The 20270-nt window shown below is 45.5% G+C and overlaps 1 protein-coding gene across 4 annotated transcripts in view; it reads left to right on the top strand.

Annotated features, from left to right (window-relative positions):
• The window catches only part of LOC112975799 (exocyst complex component 1-like), a 43294-nt gene extending 30334 nt beyond the window's left edge, over window positions 1-12960 (top strand). For 3 of the 4 annotated variants that reach the window (XM_026086333.1, XM_026086332.1, XM_026086335.1), the window contains 8 exons: window positions 2592-2710; window positions 2955-3065; window positions 3478-3548; window positions 4586-4826; window positions 5834-6017; window positions 7601-7800; window positions 11046-11240; window positions 12055-12960. In XM_026086333.1, the coding sequence (XP_025942118.1) occupies window positions 2592-2710; window positions 2955-3065; window positions 3478-3548; window positions 4586-4826; window positions 5834-6017; window positions 7601-7800; window positions 11046-11240; window positions 12055-12210 (1277 nt within the window). In that variant the 3' untranslated portion in view covers window positions 12211-12960. The remainder of the gene's footprint in view (window positions 1-2591; window positions 2711-2954; window positions 3066-3477; window positions 3549-4585; window positions 4827-5833; window positions 6018-7600; window positions 7801-11045; window positions 11241-12054) is intronic. The other variant, XM_026086334.1, reaches the window with a different exon arrangement.
• Window positions 12961-20270: the final 7310 nt, after the last annotated feature.

Raw genomic sequence — 20270 nt, 5'->3', positions numbered from 1 at the left:
TATTAAAGAGTCCCTTTATGAAAACAGACTTGTTAAAAATAAAAAAGATAGTGAAAGACATGTGTTGCAGCAAGTCTGCCTAATCCTCTTTTGGTAAATGTTAAACCAGTGATTTCCTTTTAGTGCTTTGTCTATTTTTCTTTCATGTCTATGTGGCTCCCATAAAAAAGGGAGTAATTAAAATCCTGGGATAAAATTCAGTCTCTGTGAAACCAACTGCAGTGATGGAAGGCCATTTCAATGGCTCTAAACCTGTTATTACCCACTTATAAATTACCCCAAAGTGGGAAGTCACTTCCCTGCTCTGCCATCTCCCTACTTGCACTTTGTGTACTGACCAAAGGTGCAAGTCTTAAGTTCAACTGCTGACCTAGCTGATGCAGGGTGCCTGTTGCAGCACCTCAGCGTATTGCTCTGTCTCCACATTCTCAGAAGCACTGCACTRAATTTGCTGCAGGCATTAAGAAGAGGACTAGTAGGAGTGGTGCTGGAACATGCGGGGCTTACTGGCTGAGGGAGTTTAGTGCCAAAGCAGAGGCCTGGAAAGGCTCCTGGGACAGGGATGGGGCTGGGCTTTTGGGTCTGGGTCTGGTCTTGATGGTTTTTTCTGGGCTACACTTGGGCTCACAGATCTTCCTGGCTGGGGTGATCACTGGAGCTTACATGGCTTCTTGATCAGGTTTGAAAGCTGAGACCTGCTACCTGTGATAGAAATGACTCAGGGACCCTTAGGGCTTTTCAGGCTAGGGGTAGGGTTTGGGGCTTCAGGGTTCACACTACAAGGTCCAAGGCTGAGGCTGGTGTTGCTTCCACAGCAAGGATGAGTGTGCAGTAGGATTCCCTTCATTAGCGTCAGGGTAGGCAGGTAGGGCTAGTGAGGCTGTGGTCTTGTATGGGGCCCTGAGATAGGACTAACGTTAATTAGTGGGTGTGCGGGCAGCATCCTTTGCTCCTTGGTATAAGGAGAGGTCTGAGACAGGTAGGAAGTTCACCAAATACTGATTTTTTGTCAAACTAATTACATTTTCCTGCAAATGAACTGCTCCCCTGAGCAATGCAGTTAGCTCTGCTCAGATGAGTTTGCCTGTGCGTTTCAGGTGCTGAGTCTGATCTGGATGTACGGTGGTTTGCTTTGCTCGTCAGTAAAGCTATCAAAGGCCAGCTCCTTCCTAGTCTCCGTTAGGACCTGTCTTAGGTTTATTTTGCAGGAAAAGACAATTTACCCATCTAAGTGCTCTCTTTCACTTGTCCTTCTCCAGGGTGAACTGCCTAATGAATGAAACCCAGGCCACAAGGACACGTGCCTCATATGACAGGCTAATAACATTTCTCGTCCTTGTTTTAAAAACATAGGCTTACTCTAGTTCTCAATGCCTGTTTCTTTCTACTCATTACTGTGGCAGTGATTTTTTTAAGGTTGCTTCTGTGCCTCATAAAGTATTGTTAATGTTGATCAGTTCTAAATATACTACCTGTAGATTTGAGAGTTTGCTTGTTTATTTATTATGGGAGAGTTTAGAATGCAAACCCCAAACCATTTACAATTAATTGCAAGTCAATATTTTTTTCTCCTCATTCCCTTTTCCAAGCTGAAATTTACAGCCTTGAAAAATTTATTCCTGTTTGCTGCAGGGAGATAATTTTTCCTGTTTTTTTCCACTTCCCAATAAGAAAAATATCACTTATTCATCATATCCCATTGCAAAGCATGCAAAGAAGATTATGAAGCAGATAATTAATTTTCTTGGTTTTTTTTGCAAGACTGAGGTGATGAGCAAAGTTGTCTGTTATCTCTCATCCCTACTCATCATGTAGAATATCCCACAAAACCTTTCCAAAGGTAAAATCCCTGAAGGTAGTAACTCTAACAAGGATGTTTCAGATGTTACAGGAAATGGAAAGATGGCTTGAGTCACCAAGGACCTCTAAAGTTAGTGGAATGATACAAATTTTTAAAATGAATCAGAAAATGATAGGGATATTTCCTCACTGAACTTTCCAGTGATATAATGGTATTTTTTAATGCAAATTTCAAAGAATATTTTCAACTTTTCAGCTGAAGCCAGCCAGCCAGTAGAAATGCTGTGGTAAAAACTCCTAATGTTTAAAAAGTGTATTAATTTCCAAATGAGTATTTATGAGTTTAAAAAGCAATTTTTTTGAGAAAAGCCAACCCTCCCTTTCAGGGATTTTGTTTAATATCAATCTGCCATAAAAAACAAAGCAACAAACATTTTTTCCTGAAACTCACTTATGCTCTTATCACCATAGATTTTTTCATTCCCTGGCTCTTGAGAGTTTGTATTAAGCATTGAATAGGAAAGGGGTAAGTGTCACAGTCAGGGAAAACAATCAAAAAGGTAACAAGTGAAAGAATGAAAACCAGAGGAGAAAGTAGATTTAAAAATGAGAACAAAGCCTCTATCCCCTGCATATCTGAATCTGATGAAAATCTGACACAAAAAGGCCAATTCACACATAAGATCAGGAATAAAAAACCATGTAAATCCATTAACATTATCAGAGCATCTGGAGAGACCAAGAGGAACAGAGATGTTCATATGCCTACCAAATTACTGTGCCTGTTCCAGGTCTACAGGAAGTCTTAGATAAGCCAATGGTGACTGGGAGCAAACCACAATCTCGATTAAGCCTCCCTGAGAGCAGAGAGGGCCAGGACGACATACCGAACAGAGGCAACGTCATCAAAGTAAGGAGCTGAGATTTACTAAATGGTTCACGTGTCCCACAGAGGCTGTGCACAGTGTTGCAAGCCACCCCACAGTCCTTTCTTTAGTGCTTCATATCTGGAGCAGAAGCATATATGTTTTGTGCTGCTGGCATCTTTCCTCACAGTGGCTTAGACTTCATTTCAGGTGGACACGGACATCTACTCCAGTGTCCTCAATGTGTGCTTGAAGGGGTTTCTAATGTGCCCAATGGTTTCTGAGCAGATGTTGGAGCAGGTGCTGAAAGAGCTGCAACCCCTTTGCACTGCAGAACAGTGGTTCATTGAGAAATTCTTTCTGCTAAGCCAGGATGCTGCAGACCTGGAGGTGCTGGAGGTAAGTATGAGGATTGTGTCCTCTCCAGTCCCATTAGAAAGTCCTCCCACCTGACTGATACAAAACTCAGCAGGCACAATGTGGGAGCTGCTTACCACTATCAGATATCTGAGATGTTCTGGGCTCTTGTCTTCTAGCAACAGTCAGTGTTAAGTGTCAGGAGTCAGTAAGGGGGAAGGATAAAAAAACACAGCTTCCTGAGGGTAAAGGATAATTGCATTGGACTTAATCAATGGCTCCAGCAAAATCACAGGATCTCTGTCAGCATGTACCCAAGCACTGAACATGGGCCTGMAATATGAGGCAGCATTATTTCTGCTGTCATGAAATGCAGATCTAAAGTTCTTCTTTCTGGGGGAGAGCACAAATCTTGGCAAATGAATCATATTTTCCATCCCATTCTTTCTTTCAGGTGTCTGCCACTAAGGGAGGAGAAAGCACGGCATCTCCAGAGGACCCTCCTTGCACCAAGCCTCGGAGCCAGTATGTGGGGAATCAGGGATAGCTTACTGCTCTAACAAGGGCATAGCCTGGAGTGTCCTATAGGGACTGGCTGAGGAACTGATGGAGGGACTTTTCCCCTCCCTCCCTCCCCCCACTCTCCATCATCCAGATTTCAGTTATACGGTCCCAAGTTTTGTGCCCTGGACAGCCATAACCAGGAGACATCTTAGCTGGGCATGCAGAGAGGCTGAGCAGAACCTCCTGGTTCTGCCTCTTCTCAGTACAGCGGCTCTGCTTCAGGGTGGATCAGCAAGTGAGATTTACGTCTCATGAGAAAGTCCTATGTTTGATCAGTTTTAGTTCCTTATTATCAATGTGATAAAGTGAAAATATTTTATGGAACAGAACCTTTTAAAAAAAAGTCAGCATAAAAACACTGAAATGTCATTTGGATGGCAAAACAGGAAAAGTTCGATAATAACAACTACATAAAGAATAGTACAGACAGTATAGCATATATACTGTACATTTCATATATGCATGAATACTATATGATATATATTCTATTATATATACTCTCTATAGTTCTATATGATATATACTATTATATTTTGAATAGTAATATTGACTTTCACAGAAAATCAAAGCAAAACATTTGCACTTTATTGAAATGAAAAGTTTCACCAGTTTTGAAGTGAAACAAGGACTTTTATTTGTACTTTACTTTTCTCTTGGTGAAAATGTCACCAAAACCAGTTCAACCCTGTGAAGTGTTTCAGTGTTGGTAAAACTGCTTTTACCAGCAGACTACTCTTCCACCAAAAAAACAGCTCAAGCAAGCTTACATCGGAGGGAGCTGAGCAGCTTGACTCCATGGCTAACCTGTCCTCCTGCTGGAGGATGAGTTCACAACCACCCAAGCAGAGACAGTGAAGAGCAGAAAGATGACCCAAGTGTAAACAGGCTGTACTGTGATAGAGAAGGCTTTGATTCTCTCTTCTCTAAACTCACCCATGTTCGCTCCAGCTGGCCAAGGTGCCAGTGCTCCTCCTCATTTAACRGCTTACTTTTTTTAGACTAGATGAGCCTACAACCCAACTGCTAAGTGAGATCTTCAGTTCCCTGGAACCAGAGCTGAGAGGCTTTCTAGATGTTTGCAATAAAGTCCACCCGTTCAGCTGCTTGCAGGTCTTGGTTACCTTGAATGACTCCGTCTTTGAAATGTGGGGCTCTTCCTCATCTCTCCCCTCATCCTTCCTCAACACYGTTCTGGGCAACATGCTACTCCTGGCCAAGAGCAGCTTCAACAAATGCATTGTGAGTGTCCCATTATCAGTAGGAATAAGCCCAAGTAGTCCGGAGTAATGTTTGTCTTCCTCTAGGATCATCTAAACTCCTATTCTAACATAAGTTACTACACCTACTGAAGGTGGTGCTGGTATATATGAGGCAGGGGTCTGGCTCTCTGATTTTGGGAGGACTAGAACCTCATTGAATCAATGTTGACACCAGTGTGAGGAAAGTAGGGCACAATAAACCTAAGCATCATGTGCTCTTTACCTCATCATTCCTGACTCATCGGGATGGTCAAACTGAAGGGTTTTTTTTTTTCCATTCACAATGCTGGGAGACTGTGGGAGCTGTGACAAGAAGGTCAAATGGTCAGAGCCAAGCTCTTCTGTTCTCATGTGGTGCAGCAGGGAATAGTTGAGGACTGGGCTGCAGGGAGGGGAGTGTGTGAGAACTGAGATCCTGCCAGAAGTGGCAGGGGACCCTGGTCTCAAGTTCATTGAAGACAAGGGAAGTCACGTGTTGACAGCAAGGGCATTTGAGCCAAGACTTGGAGCAGCAAGTCTGTTCATAAACCTGTCTGAGGAGTGCTGGAAGTGGCGATAGTGAATACCTCTGGCCTAGGGGCTGTGGATGTTTGTGTGGGGAGACTGCAGCACTGTATCTGAGCAAAGAACCAAACAGCCCAGGAGACCAGATGTGCTAACTCCAGCAGAGCAGCTAGTTTTACTTCATGTCCAGCCTCAAGCAAGGAAGCTCATATATCTTCCTGCAGACATGCATGAAAAGAGAGACTGTTGCTCTAGGCCCAGAGCTGTAAATGGGAGAAGTAGTACTGAACTGATTATTTCAACTTGCAGTGCCAATTTGTCCCCAAGTGCCACAAACACTGTCTTTTTGAAGATCAGAGGTTAGGGTTCAGCAATGTTCTTATACAGGGTCTAATTGCTTTCCGGCATGTGTCCTACCATGCTGCAAAATGAGGCTGGGGCTGCACTGGTCCTGAGAGTGTTGTTTTTGTGTACCACTGCCAGGGGGCCTTGTGCAAAGAGATCGAGGAGGCAAAGGTGACCAGCAAGATGAAAGGTGGGATTCTGCCATTCGTGAGCCGCTTTGAGGAGTTTGTGAATTTCTCAGAGGAAGTGTTCAGGTCAGCTCAGCGGAGAGGCGAGCTGGACAAAGCACATGTCAGACTGGCCGGCAGCGTCTTCAGCAGCAGTGAGTACAAAGACTGAAGTCTGGACATACAAGTTCAGTCAGGCAACAGTGTTGCTGCAACTTAAGGAGTTACCACTAATCAGCTGAGCCACAGGAGCAGGCTCTGTGCAGGCTGTCTGGCTCCTGATCACTGCCTGAAGCTTAAATTGCCTTCACTAAGCAGGGGTCTAAGAATATCAGACAAGTACCACAGCATGCTGGGTGCATGGTGTCTGTCTACAGTGGGATGATTCCAGTTGTAACAGAGGGCTGAGATAGATGTGCTTTGCTTTGAAGCTAATCTCAGTCTCTCCTTTCCCAGATGGGCTGGGCAGATCAAGGATTTGTCTTTTTCTGTTACGCATACACACTGAAAGACAGGTCTAGGTCTGAATTGAACTGTTGCAATGAGAGTCACATGAAATACAGAACTTTGTTTTGTCAAGAAAATTCTGATATTTTAAAACTATGATATAAAATCTCTCCCCAGGTTTTCATTCATGTCCATATCTGTCTGAGATACAAATACAGTCACAGACAAGAGCTCTTCTTGTTCCCGTGGAGTAGTTTCACATAGATACCCTTTCCTCCTCCCCTTCTCTGCATCAAGTGCAGCACAGAGCTGCATGTAACTGACTCCAGCTGGGGTGTTCTGGAAAATATGGCTCCTGACAACAGATGAGTCGCTTCTTACAAGCATAGACACCTCAGGAGCAATAACAGCAGAAAAGCAATTCCCCTGAAAACACCAAAGCCTGCCAGGAGAAAGGGAGGGCTTGGGAGAGCAAGGCAGGTAGATTTCAGTAGACTTCTGTGTTGTCACACAGTTCCATGGAGTTCATAGCTGATTTTCAGTGCAGGGGCCCTGCTTTCCAGCCTGGAGAGGACCTGAGGTGCTGTAGAAGTAACAGCTCCAAGCCTCTGAACTGCGGATCACTAGGTAGTGCAGAAAGCTGGCTCCTGCCTGCAGTTGAGCTTGGGGTGACCCCCGGAGTAGCAGCTCAAAAATTAGTATATACAGGCCCCTCCAGGCTCCAGGAATGTTTACAGCAAAGCAGGTGAGATGGGAAATCAAGCTAATGAATGGGGATTAGTATTTGCGTAACGGATAGTTACTCCCTCTGGCACTGGAAGAACTCAGACAGTTCAAATAAGACAGTCTAATGACATGTTTACAGTGATGGAGGCTGTCTCTGTTCTGCATGCACAATGAGCTACTCAAGCTCTAGCCCTCTCCAGACCAGCTGGCATGTAGCTGGCAGTGTGGTGAGCTATGTCTGTGCTAGTAAGGCTGCATGAATACCACATTGACATGCTTCTCTGGCTTTCAGTTCAGAAACAGATTTGGACAGGGCTGGAGTGAACTTAGATGTCTCTGCACCCTTTTGTGTAAACAGGCGTTAAGTGTCATAAATCCAAAACCTGTATCTTCCTCTGCAAGGCAAGGTGGTTGGAGAGCTAAACAATGTGTGGTGAGGGTGACCTGAACTCTTGATAAAGATTTCTACTGTCAGCCAATGTCTGACAGTCTCTTCATCTCATGTCTCTCCTGACCCAGCCTGGACTTTCCTCTTTCCCCGCTTGATTTGTTCCTCTTTTTTAAGTCAATAGTCTGTCCTCGGCAAACCTCAAGGCCAATACAGATATGATCATGATGGAAAATTTCCACCACATTCACTGCTTCCTGTGCCAAAAGAAAATACACTGCCTGGAAGGCAAAAAAAGAGAAGCCAAGCAAAGGTATACTCAGCACTTGGAGAAATATGTCATCAAGTACCTGGGCCAGCCACTGGAGAAACTCAATGTGAGTACAGTACAAACTGACCTTGTCCAGCACCTCTTCTTGGGTCTCAAAGGGCATGCACTTCCAGAAATTATGAACCCACTGAACAAAGTCTGGAGTGGAGAAATTATAATCTAAAGGTTCCTGTAGAAGAAATTTAGAAAACATGACCTAAGGAGTGGAGGTGGTCTCCAACAGAGATAAGCTAGAGATGATATGATAATTTTAAAATATATAACAGACTGTTGCAAGATTGAGGGAACAAATCCTTTTCTGTGACCATGATGGATAGGACAGGAAATCACATTATCAAGTAATGCCAAGGGAGATTTTGTTAGACATCAAGAACAACTATTCACGGTAAGCCTGTCTAAGGACAGACTACCTGGAGAACTGTGAAACTGTGGAATCCCCATTGTTGTTTTTTAGGAACAAGGTAGGCACATGTCTGCCAGGAATATTTAAGGTAGAGTTTGTCTTGCTCTGGGGTCCCCTCAAACACCCTTTCAGCCCTGCTGACTACAATCCTGTATGCAGTGGCTCCATCATAGCTTTTTCTGCAGACTCTGGCTGAACGAAACAGTCTTTTCCCGTGCAGAATCACTGCACTTCAGCCTGAGAACAGGAGAGCTTCTGACCTTTAGCAGTGAAAACAACACCCCAGGATGAAGATGGGACAAACTGCAAATAACCCTGTTGTACTAGATTCAGACACCTCACGGAAGAGTAGTGTAGGCAGTGATGCCAGACAAGTTTTAGCTGTTTTCCCCAGCACCCTAGGTTACTTAAGGCTGAACGCTTTCATGGAGCAAAACTTCTGTCTGGTTGTCACCCTGTTACTCTCACTGGGATACTTTCTGCAGTTCAGAAGGGGAATGGAAGTGGAATGGTTTCTGGTTCCATTCTGATCTGGATTCAGATGTGATTAAACCTGCTTCCTTTTGGTTTTGATTCATCCAATTCATCCATGACTTTTTATCACTGTTTCTTGTTCYGATTTGTGGGTAAAAAAAAAAAAATTTGAACTGAATTCCAGTTAGGGTGTGGATTCACTTCCAAGCCATAATACATTGCTCAGTGTAAATAAGGGTGTTGAATTCTAACTGGTGTTAGAACACCCCCATATCTCCTTTCCCTCACCCTTCCCCAAATCCTATTTGAGGTTATTTTATTAGTGCACTGTCACTTCCCAAATGTTTCTGCACCTCCTCTGATCACTTAGTCCTGTTTTTTTTTTTTTTTTTTTGGTGTAGCATAGACCCAGCTCCCTGTGTAAGAACAGGACTATGTTGCCTTAGACGTTGTTACAGGCTCAGATCTACCTGTGTGACTCATAGCCTCAGTGTGGAGTTTTGAGGACCTGTTCAAACCCCTTTCCTTTCTGGTTGCATGTCTGTGTCTGTCAGATGTTAGTTCTTTTTGCATTGCTGCTTGGGCTAATAAATCTAACACAGCTTTAGGCTTTCCAAGTGGCTGCTTTGTTAACTGAACTCAAAGCATCTGGCTTTGCCAAYTCAAACAGGCATTCACATTCCTCCCAGGTCGATGGCTGCTCTGGAGACCCCTGCTAATTCTGCTCCTTGCCTATGTGCTCATTGGCCAAAAAACATCTAATAAAATCTGAGTTCAGCTTGAATCCTTTATAGGYCTACCACTTTTGATTTGTTTCCGGTCTTTGCTGTCAAACATCTTGCAGGTTTGACTGGAAGAGCAGTTCAGTGTCTTATGCTGCCTTCAGCCCTGCCTATATTAACAGCTTCAAATCCTACCTATGTGAGGGAAAGTTTAATTTTATTGCTGACAACAAAACAAAGTGACTAACAAATGAGGGCACTTTCATTGTACTCTGCTCAAGGATTTCCAGAGTCCTGACATGGTCTTGTCTTGCATCCCATGTAGCTCTTCAAGTCTGAGCTCAGTTCACTAATGTGAAGAAAAATTGCAAAAGTGCCTAAGTAATATAGGAGCCCACTTCTAATTTTAAAAAGAGCTCATACATTTAGGAACCTCTTTTTCCCTGAAAATCCTTGAGATTTAGGATATTTCTCCAATGTAAAATGCAGTAGAGATACCCAGAACAACACACAATTTACTGTGCTGTATGAATAAGACAGTGGCCAGTAGGTTYCCCTTTATTCAGTCTGCATTAGACCACATCTGCAATATTGTGCCCAACTGTGACAAGAAAGATGTTGATAAACTGGAGCAAGTTCAGCAGAGGTCCACCAAAATAGTCGGGGGCTGGAGCACTTGTCCTGTGAGCTTGACTCAGGGAGCTGGACTTGTTCAGCCTGGAGAAGAAACAGCTATGGGGGGACCTAACAGCAGCCCTTCCCATATCTAGGAGGAGATTAATAGGAGGACAGAGCCAGGCCCATTACTGAGGTGCATGATAGGATAATGGGGCACAACAATCGTAAATTGAAACAAGGAAGGTTCCAACTAAATATAAGGAAAAATAATCACTATGAGGATAATAAAGCATTAGAACAGGCTTCCACTTGGAAGTTTTAAAAACCTACTGAACAAAAGCCCTGAGCAACCTGGTCCGAATCCAGTATTGATCCTGCTTTGAGCAGGAGGTTGGACTAGAGACCTTCCAAGGTCCCTTCCAGCTTGACAGATTCTGATACTGTGCCTGGAAAAGCTCATGAAGAAAAAACTGTATCGTGTCAGCACTGAGCTTTTTGTGGAGCTTCACTGCTGGTACTTTCTTGAAAACTGTCTGAGACACATTTACCCTGGTCTATTTCTCTTTGGGGTTTGGCGTATCCCTGGGCTCTGAGATGTGTCAGCCATGCTTGAGGTGGGATATATGTGACTTTTGAAATTCCTCCCTTTGGACTATCCTTTTCTGCTTTCTTACAATATCCTGGAAGAACTGAGAAAACTTGGGTTCTGCTTTGCACTTTTGCAGATTCTGGGATTCCCCTGACACTTGCTCTGAACCCTCTCTAGTGAGTGAAGCTATATAAAGCAACAAGAAACATGAGTGGTGTTTCAGCAGTCGCATTGTTCCATGATATTGCAACCCTTAGACATTCTTCTTGTGAAGCAGAGAGGAAAAAGAACTGAGGAAGTTCTCTACAGCATGCTGGGACTGTACAGTGTCCCTGTTTTCCTAGAGGATAATAAGAAATCCCTAATACCTGATTTCTGCTCAATTAGTCATAGAAAGGGAAATGAGTGAAGGGGTCAGGTTTCAACCCTTGCATGGGACTCCACTTTAGGGCAGCTCATTAGTGAGTGTCTCTTTGCCTTTCTAGCACTTCTTTGAAGGTGTGAAAGCCCGTGTAGCTCAGGGGGTGAAAGAAGAGGAAGTCAGCTTTCATCTGGCCTACAGCAAGCAAGAGCTGAGGAAAGTCATTGAAAAATACCCTGGCAAGGAAGTAAAAAGAGCCCTTGAGACCCTCTACAGGAAAATCCGCAAGTATCTCTCCCCTGAGGAAAATCTTTTGCCGGTAATTGCAATGTGGGCCTTACATCTGGGTGTAATGCTTTGATGTTTTGGGGGGTTCAGGGCTGCAAAGCAATAAATATGGAAGAAGCCTCCTACCCGTTGTTTCTGTTCACCTTTCCAAATGTTTCATCTTCTTCCTCCTGTCAATATTCTCTCATCCCATTCCTCAGTGACTTCTCTGCTGCCTTCCCAAAGACTTGAACCACTCTCCTTTCAGGCAGCAGAAACTGAGATTAGCACCAAAGCATGGTCTAATACTGCCCTGTATAGCACATAGCTGAGGTTTCACTAAGATCCAATTATTACTTTTTGTGGTGATGGAGTTCAAAGTGCCTGAAAGAACATAGATCTTCTTTGTGGCCCATCAGGGTGAGCGAGAAACAGAGTATGTGTTAGTGTACAGGTGGATGGCATGTGGAAGGTTCTTGGCACACTCAGGCTCAGTGGAATAGCGCTGGAGGCAACAAACGTGTCTTGGCCTTGTCTGCTGTCTCATATGACCTACAAAAACAGTCCCTAGGGCAGGCCAAACCACTTCAGGATTTCACCTCAGGAAGAACTGGTTGGTCCAACCCAAAGAAGAGGCCAGGAATAAACTAACATCCATGCAGTGTGGATGACCATGGAGCCAGCCAGGGAGTTAAGCTATATCACAGTGTATCTTCTCCTGCTGATGCCCAAAGGTGTTCCTTCTGGCCTGTCTTACTTTAGTGTGGCAGAGTATGCTAGACTTGCTTTTCTCTGCAATAAGTATCTGTGTATAGCTGTCACAGACTGATAAGGAGACAGCTAATGGTCTGTGTGTTTTTCCCCAGGTGGTGTGGCATGCTATGGAACAGGAGTTCATACGACAGTACCAGGAGTTTGAGGATCTCATCCAGCGTTGTTATGCAGGGTCAGGGATCACCATGGACTTCACCATGGAAGACTTACTGAGCTACTTCAACTCCATCACTCTGTCCACCATGTAAAAGCAGCCCTGTCTGGATGTATGTCTGTTGAGAGTAGCTCGGGAACCCCCTGCAGCTACACCTTTCAGGAGCAAAACTCAAACACAAACCCCTTCTCAGGCTAATATTTGATGTCTGGGGTCTCATCCTGAACTTAATGCCAAATTGCCTTTGCCTTGTCAGTCTTAGACTAGATCCTCCTTGGGGAAATAGAGTTTCCAGACCCAAGCCATAGCTTTCTCCTTCCAAGGAACCTTTGTGCAGCTAGTAATAAACCCCCAAACCTTGAATTTCTGCCAAAGTGAATGCCAATACTGTGCCTCTTCAGGAGACCACTTCCCGGTGTCCTGTGGAGCTGAACAGTGAAGGCCATCTTATCTCCAAGAATTCTCTCCCTTTTTGACTGTTTTCAGATTTTACAGTGAGTCTGTGCTAAGACAAGAAGGTGCTTTGCACTGAGTCACCTAAATGTGTTTCTAATGTTATTATATCTGCATATCAGAACATACATGGCTACTCCACCAGCACTTCAGTACAGAGAACTGAAAGTTCGGAGTTATTTTATGTCACAGTGTTTATTGCTTTTAGCTGATGAAAAATCTACTTGAATGAAAACTGGAGTAGAACAAGCTCTACTGTTCTAGGAGTCCAAAATAATTTCTCAGGGAATTTCCTGTTCTTACACCATTTTCTCAAGAAGCATCCCGTAGCAATGTCACAAGTTGTTAATGTCTTTTTGTTGTTGAAAATACAGCCTTTGTGTAATTCTCATGTCCTGTGATGATGTCTTGGGTCAGATTTACTACCCAGTATAGCCGTGCCTTTAAAAAATGAAGACCCTGAACTCCTTGTTTCAATACAAGTAAAAATTAATGCAAATGAAAGCACTCATCAAATTTTTGTCAGATTTGATATTGTGGAACCCCCTAAAACCTCAAAGCAGGCTAGGGGCCAATCTCTAGACTGGAGGCCAATCTCCTTTTCCAAGTGGCTTCTTCCCATGAGGCTAATCTCTCTTCCCCCCAGAACAGGGTAGCCTTGCTCATACTGCTGCTTGGAAATAGTCCTTGTCTCCCAAACCATGCTAGCTGACACRGGCCTAACAGGGCCAGAAAGAATACTAACCACTAGGCAATCTGAGCAATCACAGACCAAGGTCTAAGTCCAGGTCCAACTTTATTGGCATAGCTGTAGTGGGAAAAGAGAGGCAGAGAGCCTGTGAAGGTCAGATGTAAAACCCAGGATGCTGGAAACAGACTGTCTTTCAACATAGCTCTTTGAGAACACCTCCACCATGCCAGGCCTTGCTAGGGAACAGGGAGGGCCAGCTGCTCCCTAAGGGACAGGGAGCCATGAGGTGAGCACGATAACACAGCCAGCTGGGCAGGGGACTCACCAGCCGTGGCCCTGTGTCACAGTACTTGCACAGGCTGAGCAGGGCAGGCCCAGGGATGGTAGTCCAAGAATCCAGATTGGCACATTCATGGTGATGAACCAGGTCCAAGATCAAGCTGAGAGCTTAATCTGCTGATCACAGTCAGGATCAGGCCTGGTGACGGCAACACAGTCCAGTGACCACTGAGTAAGTCCATAGTGATGAGACAGGTCTGAAGTCCAGGAAGTCAGTCTGCAGGTCAGGGTCCAGATCAGTGGGATCCATAGCCCGAAGAAAGGCATGGCTGTGGCTGAGCTGGAGATCATCACTCCTCCAATATAGCTCAGGCAGGTTCAGGCCCAGGGCTGAGCTGAAATGGGGCTCCTGGGCCCATGGGCAAGGGGTATGGGTGGATGCCCCCAGTGAGGCTGGTCAGGGCTATTAAGGCTTGTCAGTGCCTTCAGGGCTCTGACTGGCCTCAATGATCTTGTTCTTTCACCCAAAGTTTTGGCTGAAGTTTTGAAGTTTTGATTTCCACCTCAGATGAGCACTGAAGTGGAATCAAGCTTTGCACCAGAACCTCAATGCAAATTAACACAAGACATTCAGCTATTGCTCAGCCTCAATACAGTAAGGCCCAGACTTCCCTCGGTGCATGCAATCTGGATAATCAATTTTCTGCTGAGGATCAATTTTCTCTGGTTATAGGTGCATAAATGGGCTGAAGGAAGGCACTTTTCTGGTGAGAGGGAAAAAGTTCATTCTGGATATTGTTCCAAGGTGATGCTGTGCGTATATGCCAAAAATAGGCAAAGCAAAAATGCAAATGTTGCTAAGGGAGAAAGGGCTATCAAACTCCCTCACCATACCCCTTTCCTTGAAGTTAGGTGTTATACATGCTGCTTCGTCCCTGCGCTCAGAACACAGGCAGACCAAAGGGAGAACAAGGTGTGAGTAGTTCCCAGTGTTAATTTAATTATCTCTTGCAGGCAGAGTTAAAAGTCTAAGCAAACACATTTTCATCCTTTTATAGTGACACAACAAGCAGGCACATTCTTTGCCCCTGAGTTTATAAACCAACTTTCTTAGATACCAGATGCTGAAAAAAGAAGGCATATAAAAAGCTTGCTGATGCAGGCACTGCCAGGAGAAAATGCGGTCATTTGAGTTTGACCTTTATAAATAAAGGTGAAGGGTGCACTGCCAGCTTGCATTCAAACAGAGGAAAAGCCAGAGAATTGATGGACTGCCAGTGACCTTGGACAAGAACATGGCTTTTCATTTGACMAGATGGGTTATTCTCCTGAAATCCTTGTCATTTCATGAGCACAGGACTGGATTTGTATTGCTGAGAGAGACGCTTGACTATCTTGCTGGAATATTTGCTTGCATCCAATTTCAGAGCTCAGGAGAGCAGGCCAGGGAGTGGTCTGGAGTCCAGCTGAGAAATCCTCCAAAGATGATCTTGAGCTGAAAAGATAGTCATTCTGAATGCCTGGCTGTGAAGAAAAGGGTAAAAGAAACAGGGTAGAAGCTACCACTTGTCACGGATTTATTCCTCAGCAGTACTTGCACAGGTTGTGTCAAAGCCATAAAAACTGTGCAGAAGTCCTGCTGTCTGGCTATAGTCCTGGTACTGACATCTGTGAAAAGAACTTTGAGAGTTTCAGTAAAGAAAAGATATCAGTATTTTTCACAAGAGAATGAGGCTTCAGCCACCCATCTGCTTGTTTAGCCACATGTCTGCCAGCCCTGCTATGCAGCTATTGCATCTCTTGATCATGTCATCTAAACTGAACAGAAGAGCAGAAATCATGGAGGCAGGCAGTTCCTATGAGTCTTGTGAAAACCAGAGGCTGGCAGAAGGAAGAGACACCAACAGACTCCTTCAAATGAAGCTGCAGCATGAGCCAAACAGTCCTCTGTCCTGCTTGCCCTGAATTGGGCCAGCTGGCAGAAAGGAACTGCAAGAGTGGGCTGTCTGTTACTCAGGTTTCAAAAATAAGTGTGGTCTGTTTTCTGTAATTGCCCTCAGTCCAGTTTTATATGTTTCTCTCTCCATCCAGAGAGTTTGAAGCATCTTTTTTTCTGTTGTTTCGCATATGGAAACTAGTGTAAACCCCCCACTGGAGAAATAGGGTCTCTAAGGGACATCACAAAGTACTGTGATACCTGTGATTAAAACCTGGGAGTCTGGCGGATCTGCCAGTCTGTGCTGCGGCCTGTGTAAGAGCCGGTCAGGAAATGCCAGAGGGAGACTGGATAACTGTGCAATGTCAGTGCGGCGAGGGGAGAGCAAAGGATGCAGGCTGAGTCCTAGGAGTAGAAAGCTGCAAACATGTGAGGAAGGGGATGGAGTGGGATCCCCTGGAGGGGATCTGGATCTCTTCACAGGGGTGCAGAAATCTGATGTTGTGCGTGTGCAGCATGGAGCCAACACAAGGAGATTCGTTTCATCCCCTTGTGCCTGTCAAGCCAGCGTGTGTCCTGCCAGCCTGCTCTCTGGGTAGGCAGCTTGTTGGAGGAGAAGCTCAGAGATATGAGGTGTCCTCAGTGCAGGGACACTGGAGAAAAAGCGGGCTTTACTCACACTAATACTGCAAGAAAGGCAGCAGGACAAGAAGCCAAACATTAACTGCCTGGGCAGGCGTATGAGTGCTACACAACCACTCTGGGAGGTGAATCTAACAGGCTCTCACCAAGCTGTGACCTAAGAAGTGTGATATCATCCTGCCCTATTCCTGGGGTTTGGGAAGGGCTAGAATGGGCGCAACAGTCTTTAACTCAGCTCTGCGTATGCACTGCACACGCAGCAGCCTGCTCAGTACTTCCTGGGGATTTTCCTCTCAGCTCTGCCTTGTCCAGTRTGGACAAGCCCACAGAGATCTTGAAGCACAAGGGAGCTATTACATGTCCCAGGATTAGTTTATCTAACCTATTCATTGTCACCATCACTAGTTGGCAGCAGATGGTTAGAGACAGGAAATAACACATGAAGTAGGGCTGGGGGAAATAGGGATTCTGTGGGCTGACCTGGAAAATTAGGGGGGGGAAATCAATTTTTACTGCACAAAAAAGGTACAAAACAGGCTTTTTGACAATTCCCAAGATGTCCTTTTGGGGTACTTGATTTTCAGATATTTCCACATATTGGAAATGTTCAGTTTATTTGAAGTATTGCTATACCATGTGAAGTGTGGGCAGTTTGGGTGGAGAAGGTTTGTGCAGAATGTTTTTAACACAGCATGTCCTGAGCCTTGAACCACTTCCTCCAGCAGCTTTTCCTCAGCCTGAACTACTCATTGCCTTGGAGCCAAGTGCCTGGAGAGCTTCAGAGCTTTCAAAACTCCATTCTGTTTTTTTTCAGGTTTATTTTCTGTAGAAGAAGAAAATCTTGAACTTTGCCCCAGGTCACAGAGAACCTCCTTGCACATGCCAGCTTGTCCCTCCACTCCCTTTCTGACGTCCAGAAATGTGAACACTGCTCTGAGGCTCTTTTGCTGTTACTTCTTGCTACATGCTTGGTTTGCTAGTGTGGTACCTGTAGCTCATTCATTTTTTGCAGAATGGGACTGTAAGCCAGTGCTCCCAGGGACATCAAGTGTCTTGTGGGGCAATATGACACTGGCATGTTGCATGGTAGAAAATGGTCCTGGAGATAATGAGGAGAACAGGCCCACTGGCCAGCTGCTGGGGGAGGGAACCTGTTGCAGCTGGCTGCCTCAGGTCCTCTTCTCTAGAGACATCCTTGCTGTCTTCTTACCAGTGAGTCACCCTAGAATGAGCAGCAGCCTCAACAGTGTGCTTTAATATAGCACGTTAATACAGCTTTCCCTTGCGAGGGAAAGATACATGGTTAAACTGTCCCTGGTCTTTATCCTGGATTTTTCAAGCAACTCAGTCTGATTGAACTTTCAGGTCCTTCCACGGTTCAAAGTACACCTCTGCAGGAAGCAGTGCTCAGAGCTCCTGTTTCTTATCTCTCTCTTCCCCCCCCCCCCCTTACGTCCGTGATGCTGTTCCCAGCACAGCTCAGCTCTGGGCAGCAGGAAGTGGATAATCATAGGGCCTGGCACGCTCTTTCCAACAGCAGGTTTCCCAGCTGCTCTGTCTCTCCCGCTTGCAGGTACTCAGTTTACTTTTGTAATCTGATTTCCCTGTGGTTGTTTGCTAAGGGGTCACAAAGCTCACACATTCACATGGGCAGTGAGGGTTAGGCTGGGAGGATTATTAGGCAGGAGGTGGGAGTTGCAGGCTGTGAAATGAGGGCCCTGCAACTAGAGAGCACTCAGTAAAACTTCCTGGATGAGTGTTTCCTTGTATTTCAGATGAGACAAACACCTACAGAAGAGCAGTAGGGTTTTGCAGAGGGACGGAGGCCTGGGTTGTGTGGAGGTGAAGTTGTTGAACACCAAACACCATCTGCGACAAGGAGGAAGGGTGCCTTTTCGCTGCCTTTTCTTTGCCTCTGTTAACAGCTTCTCTCCCTAACTGGTGCAAACAATAACAGGGGATATTCGGGGGTGTGCTGCATGTCAGCCTTGGCTTGGTGACAGCGGGGTCCTGCTCCAAGTGAGTGCCTCTGACTGCAGGGAAGAGGTGAATGTTTTGCCCTGGTGAAACTGTGCCTGCTTTTACACTGACCTCACTCTTGGGTCAGCAGAGCTCTGAAATCTCTCCTTGGCAGCTATTTCCCATACACTCTGTTTCAGCAGTGCAATGCCAGAGGATAATAATCCAAATGTGAGAAAACGCTAGGAGACACACTGTAAATCCAGGCTAGTGAGTCCCACATACCCTGGTGCTGGATACAAGCTCCGTGAATCTCTGGCACCAGCCTCACCCTCTGCTTGCTATTGAGTCAGGAGTTTGAAGGCGAATGGCAAGGGCAAAAAGGGGTTGGTTTTGTGGGCTGTTTTTTCTGATTGATGTCACTTTTAGCTGAGTTAAAAGGTTTACTTTCTATCTGCTTGTTTTCCCTGAGAGGCAACAGGAGTGTTGTGTGTCTCTTATATGGGGGTGTCATTGGAGAATTTGTTGAAGGTCTCAGAACAGTGGTACGTCATTTACCCCAGAATTTGGGCTTTTTAACAGAGAAGTAAATACATGTAAATACAGAGCGGTTAGTGATTTGAAGGAAACTTGACTCCATTTGTGAGAGGCTTGTCACAGCCTTCCTGGTTAGAGGCCCACAGTTTCCAGAGTCTGTTTTTCTGAAGGTAAAATAAACCAAGACAAAAATAGAATGAAGACTTCTCAGTCTCCCAACAAACTAACCAGGCCACCAGGGCCAAATCCATTTCCTTTTCACAACTTGATTCAAAGGTGCTCCCAGACTCTGGAGAACAACAGGAAGGTCTGCTGCCGCTGAATGAAGTAACCTAAACCTATTTTAAATGTGTGTTGATGGATGCATAAGGGATCCTGATCTGGTGTGGCTAGAGCCTAGGAGCTCTAATGTTGATGCATGGACTTTTCCCTGCAGATTCAGTGAAATGAGAGCTGTCAGCACCCTGGGGATTAAGCAGCCTGTTCCCAGGGCTGGTCCTTTCTCCAGCAGCAGGCCCCAGCACAGCAGTCTCCCAACCCACCTCCCAGTGCCACCTACAGCAACAGTGGCATCTCTGACAGCCCACTGGAGCAGTGAGCACTGGAGAAAAGGGCTCCTCTCTGCTGCATCCCAGCATTTTATGTGTTTTCCATGTGCTAGGACCAATCCTATAGCAAGGCCAGGAGAGTTGTCTCTCTGTGGTGGCTCTCCTACCTCCCTCCCTCTCTCCCCCTCAAATCTGCCCACCAGCCCCTGCCTGCTGTGTTTGTCCCCAGAGGGGGAAGATGGGGAATAAAAGTCATCTGGGGTATTTTTTGTCCTCCCTCCCCCAGTGAAGCTGAGATATTACAGTTAGACCATTAAAATATTTACAGCACTCTTAATAAAATTGACTGTGCCTGGGCCTGAGAACTTATAAAACAAACCTGAAAAATCAGCTCTGTCTTCCAGCGTCCTCAGGCTGCTCTCACACTGCTGTTGCCCTGCCCCTGCACTGAGTTACCATGTCACAGTCCCAGAGCCACAACCCTTGGCCATTCGCCCTGTGCAGAGCTTGGACTCAGTCCCACAGTAGAGTCACATCAGAGACAAGATTCCCATCCTCTTGATCAGGGCCATAGTCCTTATCTTACAGTCTGTATTTTACAGCTACATTATATCGGCACAGGCAGGGATTCTGTTCCCTGCTTGTGAGATCCAGATGCAGCCCTTTTCCAAGGGAATGCCAAACTGTTGCTTCAGTCCTGATGCCCTCTTCTGGCCCTTCGTTTGGAGGTGAAGGAGGATGGGAGGAGACCAATGAGGGTTGGAGGGATGGGTCAGACACACCATCCATTCTTAGTGCACACAGATTTTTATTCATTGCGAGCTCAGCATCTCAGTGACATCAGTCCTCAGCTCAGCCACCCAGCTGGTGCTCCAGGGCCTGCCCCAGCCCCTGGGCTCTGGCATGCTCAAGTCCCACCAGAGCTGAACTGGGGTCTGAGGCCCTTCCAGGGAGGAGAATATATTGATTCTGTACTTGTGCCACCTGCAGTACAGAAGAAAATCCATTTGATCTCCATTCACAGTTCAGTTCACAGCTGCCTGGACTAGCTCCCTGAGGGTTTGGTTGCTCCTAAACTTCATCTTCTGTATTTTCATGGTCTGGTTCCT

Source organism: Apteryx rowi, unplaced genomic scaffold (genome assembly GCF_003343035.1).
Source record: "Apteryx rowi isolate R43461 unplaced genomic scaffold, aptRow1 scaffold_69, whole genome shotgun sequence".
NCBI lineage: Eukaryota > Metazoa > Chordata > Aves > Apterygiformes > Apterygidae > Apteryx > Apteryx rowi.
This window is presented reverse-complemented; position numbering and strand designations above follow the sequence as displayed.